The 6,979-nt window shown below is 43.4% G+C and overlaps 1 protein-coding gene across 8 annotated transcripts in view; it reads right to left on the minus strand.

The window, feature by feature from the left end:
- Positions 1-239: 239 nt before the first annotated feature.
- FANK1 (fibronectin type III and ankyrin repeat domains 1) overlaps positions 240-6,979 on the minus strand; it is a 120,355-nt gene continuing 113,615 nt past the window's right edge. For 5 of the 8 annotated variants that reach the window (XM_017858626.1, XM_017858627.1, XM_017858629.1 and 2 more), the window contains 4 exons: positions 4,780-4,945; positions 1,284-1,427; positions 703-780; positions 240-610 (listed from right to left, as the gene is read on the minus strand). In XM_017858626.1, coding sequence (XP_017714115.1) covers positions 344-610; positions 703-780; positions 1,284-1,427; positions 4,780-4,945 — 655 coding nt within the window. In that variant the 3' untranslated portion in view covers positions 240-343. The remainder of the gene's footprint in view (positions 611-702; positions 781-1,283; positions 1,428-4,779; positions 4,946-6,979) is intronic. The other 3 variants (XM_017858631.1, XM_017858630.1, XM_017858632.1) reach the window with 2 other exon arrangements.

Consider the following 6,979-nt stretch of genomic DNA (forward strand, 5'->3'; position numbering starts at 1 on the left):
AAGCCCTCAGTTGGGAGGGCAGGATTTAACTGAAAACACATGAGGGAAAGAATTCTAGCAAGGCCTAGCGTGGTCAGAGGACAGCTTGCAGGGCAGGAGCCGGGAATGGGAGACCCATGTGTGTTTGTGTAGCTCCGGTGCATAAATATTTTGTTTCATGTCTAACTCCAAAAGGCACAAGTGCAAGAAAACATCCCCATTCTACAGACGCCCAGTGATGGCAACACATACGCGCGTGCTTAGGTAAAAAGATGTATTTCAAAGTGGGATCAGTGAATCTTCAACTAAATAAATAAATGGACAGCCCTCCAAGATGCAGAATTTCCCATCCCTAGTTTAACAGTTACGGTTCACTTTGTTTTACGTGCATTTCGCAGATGAGTGGTGCTCTCATCAGCAGACACAAGACTTCTTTGGCCTCTGCTTTTTTTTTTTCCTTTCTTCTAATAAGGAGATTACACTCTGGATAAACAAAACAGACAGGAGAATGTAATCCAGGGTTTTGGTGGTTTGAGTCTAGAAGGAGTACAAAATTAGCCTTGATAGGCAGAAAGAGCATCCCAACCTGTCTGTCAAAAACTCTGGCCATTTCTAGGACACCTTTGCCGAACTGAAACAGGAAACAACAAAAATTTTACATGCTTATAAATGTTCTTTCTCCCCCTCCAAGGAAAATCTTTACGTAAAGATGGACTCATTTACCTCATTTTTTACACTTGCATCTGCCCCTTTGTCAAGAAGTAACTGAACTAACTCTTCATGATTATTTAACACAGCCACCTAGAAAACAAAACCCAGGGTGGTGTGCATGAGCTTCTCCCTCCAGGGCACACACAGCAGGGAGCACGAGCCTGGCGCGTGCAGGGTCCCAGCAGCCCCCCTGCAACCCACAAAGGGCCACTGTGGCTTTGTGTGGCCTGCAGGCACAGCACTTCCTCTGCAGCTGCAGTAGTAGCAACTCCAGGGAAAATGAAAATGGACCCTCCCTCTCTCCACACGAAAACCAGGACAGAAAGCAGTTTGTTCTTTGTTTCACCAGATCTGTTTTGATCCCACAGTGGTCCTGGGGACAGGGGCTCTTTACTCCTTAAATAGTCGTAAAAAGGGAACGAAGTATTCTAGTGATAGCCTCATGCCCTTATGAACAAGCCGACAGGGAACACACACACAGTCAAACCCAAGGGCTGGTGCAGGGCTGAACTCACAAGAATTGTCTAATTACAGAAAAAGCTCTGACCTTAATTCCACGCAGAAAACTGCCTATTTTTGGGAGAAGGACCTACCATAAGGGGCGTCTTTCCATTTCTGTCCTTCACATTCACATTGGCCCCAGCATCAATTAGAAGAGAGGCCACCCTCTGATTTCCCGACACCGCAGAGACTCTCATGAGTGGGGTCCATCCTGAACCAGTATCCACGATGTCTACCTGTTGCGCCAGAGAAACAGCTGTGTTAAGCCCAATTTCTTTCTCTTAAACTGATTCAAACTTATAAAAGGAATATTTGCTTGCCCCAATGCCCGGACTTAGATAGCAGTCTTTCTATATTTGGTTCACTGCACTGTTCTAATTTAAGTCACATTTCTGTGCTGCAAGGACACGTGTTAGAATTGCATTAGAGGGTGCTGAGAGACCCCAGGGTCTCCCTGTCAGCTTCTTCACCTACATCCTTTAAAGTGGAAAAAGGGTAGGCTAGAAAAATTAACTGAACTACTTTCCCCTTGGCTCCTGGCGAGTTCTTATTTTCTCTTGCCTAACTTTCCTCACCTAGCATTCCTTTTTCTTTCTTTTATGTATCGTTGTAAGCAGCTTTACATCCTTTCTGGAATGAGACGGTAATAATACATACACACACTCTTATGCTTACCAATACTTATCAATTTTAGGCAGGAGACCTACAGGTAAAATACAGAACAACCAGGTTCATTACACAAACTCTGTCTGAAAAGTCTGACTAATGGCTTCTCCAAAACAGTGTGCCCAGTAATCAGATGGCTGTTTCCTGATCATCTTCTCTCCACTGAAATCTCTCAATTTAGTGTTTTAAAATAAATATTTTAGATTAAGAAAATGTAAATGTTGTCTCTTCCAATTCCAGTGAAGACCTCACCAATCCACGAAGAGTGGTGCTGAAGATAGAGACGTGTGTGTGCTCAGACACGCACACATGTGCACGTGTACATGCACACATGCATACCATGTGCACACGTGCATGTAAGCACACATGAGCACATGCACGCACACACACACAATCTGTTACAGAAAAATTACTCAAAGATGAAGCACAGCTTTAGTAAAACTTCAGAATGGAACAACAAACAAGGAATTTCCAGGAGATCTTGGGGGCACTTCAGGGTATTTCTACGTATCAGATTATCCACTGTTACACGATTTGGATTTGCAGCTCTTCTTCACGCAAAGAACTAACCTGTGGGCAACACACTCCATTATATTTAAAGAATAATAAAATAAGCACCTCATATTACATGATGCTTTATACAAGCTTTCAACCCTCTTTACACACACTTTCTCTTTTGGTCCTAAAGGTTAATCAGAGGTAGGTATTTTTATTCTTGGTTTACAAACGATCAAACTAAATCTCAGAGAAGTGCCTTTCCTGAGATCACATGGATCATTAAATGCAGAAATGAACACATACGTCGCCAATAAGTCACTCTTAGTATATGATCATTACATTTGGGGAGAAGGTGGTGATTGGCTCCCAAGTCCTTCCCATGGGCTTCAGAAGCATCAGGTGAGCCATCTGCCAGAACATGGAGAGACTCATGTTGACATCATCCATCCGCCACCAGGCCAGTCATGTGGAAATCTATAGTAAACACATCCACGCTTATTGTTCTGTCCTCTGCAAAGGAGTTCCAGTGCTTCAAAGAAAGATGGAATTTATCCCAAATAAGTATATTCATATCTGAAGCCCAGAGAGCCAAAATTTCCAAAACTCCAGTATTTAAATGTTGATAGCAGAGATTTGCCCTATTGTGAATGCTTCATTCATTCATTCATTCATTCGAGATGGAGTCTCACTCTGTCGCCCAGGCTAGAGTGCAGTGGCACGATCTTGGCTCACTGCAACCTCCACCTCCTGGGTTCAAGCAATTCTCCTGCCTCAGCCTGCCTAATAAGCTGGGATTACAGACGCCCACCACCACGCATGGCTAATTTTTCTATTTTCAGTAGAGACAGCATTTCACCATGTTTGCCAGGTTGGTCTCGAACTCCTGACCTCAAGTGATCCACCCGCCTTGGCCTCCCAAAGTGCTGGGATTACAGGCATAAGCCACTGCGCCCCGCCTGGATGCCTGACTTCTTTCAGCAAAATACAACCTTGTTTTTCAACCACAGACTTTCACTAGGTGCAAAACCTGCCCAGAATTCATCATAAACCAATCAAGGAGTGTGTGGCTGTCACTACCACACATGGCACGTGGGCCCAGCTCTACTACGGAAGCCCATAGGCTCAGCCTCCTGCCTCTGTGCCTGTCTCTAAAACATGAGGAAAATAAGAAATGTAATAAATTCTTAATGACTGAGATTTATTCCTATAAGTGGGCACTTTTCTTAATTCTCCAAAAGCAGCAGCAGGAACCAGGTAGATCCCATAACTGAAGTCTCACTTTCCCTCAACTACCCTTCAGAAACAAACTAGAACAAATCTACTGACATCTTCCAGGAGACATGACTTTTCTCAATTTGAGTTGATTTTCCAGGTCATCGACTTCGTTTCTCAGCACTCTACACACCAGCTGGCAGTCACAGATAGCACAGAACTTTGTCCATCATTCTTTAGTTCCATGCTTTGAACTTTTTAGCTGATTAGTCTTGAACTAAAGTTTTCAAAGTTATCAGCAATTTCCATAATTGATCTAATTCTAATTACCCATCTTCAAATAACATGAAATCAAAAGTAGACCAACTTGCCTGTTTCCAGGTAAAGACACAACTGAAATGTTCTATTCTTGATATGGTCAGTTTGCTCTTTGGAAATTTTTTGTAAGGACTAATCTTTAAAACAAACTAAGAATAAAAATTACCTAATTTTAGAAGCAACAAGAAGCACAATGGCTGTAAGAGCTCTTAATATATTTGTATCACCACCACTTGAGATACCTGGTACATGCTTAGTCAAGGTTTAGTGACAGACTGAATGAAGAAAGAAATAAGCAAATGAACAAAAGAACCAAGTAGAAACATCAGGCCGGGCGCAGTGGCTCACACCTGTCATCCCAGCACTCTGAGAGGCCGGGGCGGGTGGATCACTTGAGGTCAGGAGTTCAAGACCAGCCTGGCCAACGTCATGAAACCCCATCTCTACTAAAAATACAAAAATTAGCTGGGCGTGGTGGCATGTGCCTGTAATCCCAGCTACTAAGGAAGCTGAGACAGGAGAATCACTCGAACGTGGGAGGCAGAGGTCTCCATGAACCGAGATCACACTACTGCACTCCAGCGTGGGCGACAGAGTGAGACTCCATCTCAAAAGAAAAAGAAAATAGAAAAGAAGAAAAGAAAGTAGAAGCATTAGGTCCAGCTCTGGATTCAGACCTGTTTCTATTCCCTACACAAGATAAACCCCCATGACAATCGGAAAGCTCACTCTCATGTCCATTCTAAGGTTTCAGGGGCTTTCTTGCTAAGTCAGAAAACCTTCTCCAGCATTTCTAAGGTTGACTAATCAAAGGCCCTGCTTCTGCCAGACCCCGTGGAGCAGCATTTCAGATTCTTGACGACATGTGCATGGTTAACAAGGCAGGTCCCGTACCTCACAGCCATCCTTTATCATCCACTCAATCACACTGCAGTGGCCTCCATCTGCAGCCCAGTGCAGAGCCGTACAGCCGCCCAGGTCTCTAGCCTGCCAAGAAGCGCCGTGTCTCCGGAGATATTTCACAACGTCTAGGTGTCCCGCATAGCACGCCAGCATTAGACTGCAACATACAGAAGAAGCAGCATTTGACGATAAGCACAGTCACCGAACTCAGCTCCACTTTTTACCCTACCTGGCTTAAACCAAGAAATCCTAACTTGAGTGGAAAAGCCATGGGAATTGTTCATATAAAATGTACACATATCCCTCAACTGATGTACAAAACGTGGTATATATCCATACAATGGAATATTAGAAATGAAGTGCTACAAACGTGCAAGAACCTTGAAACACTGCGCTGAAAGATGCCAGACATGAAAGGCCACATATTGTCTGATTCCATTTATATGCAATGTCCAGAATAGGCAATCTACAAGACAGGACTAGCAGGTGAGTGGCCGCCTGAGGCTGAAGGGAAGGAGCAATGGAGAATGATTGCTAAAGAGTGCAGGGCTAATATTTCAGGGGAGCAGGGGATGAATGTTCTGGAAGTAGATAGTAGTAATGGTTCCACAACTTTGCAAATACATTTTTAAATGTTAATTTGTATGTTTTAAAAGGTGAATTCTATGGTATGTAAATTATATCTCAATAAAAAACGAATAGTGACTGTAACTGAGGATAAAATATTAGATTTTAAAACATCCGAAGTCCATGATACTCAAAAAAGAGACAAGGAAAAAAAATACTCATTTGACACTATTAGAGATAACTATCAAACCAATTTCCTACTCTAAAAGTTGGTATTTAAGAAAAAATTAAATATTTTCTTTGTTTTTTAGGATAAAATGTAGTCTATGCCTGGTTGGTGGGTGAAGAAGCTGTATTTCACAGAAGACTGCCAACTAGTAAATATAAAAGGAACCATCGAGTTAGAAAAGCCCTTATTTGCAATTCCCAATTAAATAATTGATTCAGGCAATAAAATTATTGGCACTGAAATTATTGGGTAAAAGTTAATGGGGAGGCCAGGCGCAGTGGTTCACCCCTATAATCCTTTCTCTTTTGGAGGCTGATGTGGGTGGATTGCCTGAGCTCAGGAGCTCGAGACCAGCCTGAGCAACATAGTGAAACCTCATCTCTACTAAAAATACAAAAATTAGCCAGGCATGGTGGCAGGTGCCTGTAATTCCAGCTGCTCGGGAGGCTGAGGCAGGAGAATCGCTTGAACCCGGGGAGGCGGAGGTTGCAGTGAGCTGAGATCATGCCACTGCTCACCAGCCTGGGAGAGAGAGCAAGACACTGTCTCCAAAAAAAAAAAAAAAAACTTAATGGGGAATGGAATATTCACACGGCAATGAATTATTACACCCAAAATTATTTTCTAAGTGCAATGGGAAAACTCTATCTTTACAAAGAAGAAAATTTGCTGTCATCACTCTAAAAAGATAATGAAACCTAGAATCACTACCTGTGAGACAACCGGCATCACAGGCCTCCTGATGGATGTAACATAAAGTCACAACACTAGCTCCGAAGTATTCTTGCTAAAGTGTTAACCTAAGTCTAATTAAGCCTTTAATTTCTTTTTAATTCTTAAAAAATTTCACCTTGTTGCCCAGGTTGGTTTCAAACTCATGGCCTCAAGTGATCTTCCTGCCTCAGCCTCCCAAAGTGCTGGGATTACAGGCAGGAGCCACAGCACCCAACCTAATGAAGGCCTTAAGCCTGTCTTTAACTTTATTGTTAATAAAGGGATAGATGAACAAGTGAAATGCCTGCCCCACAACTGGGAGACAAGCAAATCCAGAACATAGGACATTCTAGAAGATAACCTGTTTGCTCTCCTCAAAGAGTCACTGCTATGAGAAAAAAAAAGTTTTAGAGAGAACTGGTCTAGAATAAGAGACTATAAAGAGAGAGAAAGGCCAGATGAAATGTGGGAACCCTCAATGGATCATGGTCTCGCCCCACACAACCTCCCAAACCCCACGGCCCTCCCTCCCGAACCCCACGCCCCTCCTCCCGAACCCACACACCGCCTCCCAAACCCACACACCGCCTCCCAAACCCCACACCACACCTCCCAAACCCCACACACCTCCTCCCAAACCCCACACACCACCCCACACACCACCTCCCAAACTCCACACAC

This window comes from Rhinopithecus bieti, unplaced genomic scaffold (genome assembly GCF_001698545.2).
Source record: "Rhinopithecus bieti isolate Rb0 unplaced genomic scaffold, ASM169854v2 scaffold_42745, whole genome shotgun sequence".
Classification (NCBI taxonomy): Eukaryota; Metazoa; Chordata; class Mammalia; order Primates; family Cercopithecidae; genus Rhinopithecus; species Rhinopithecus bieti.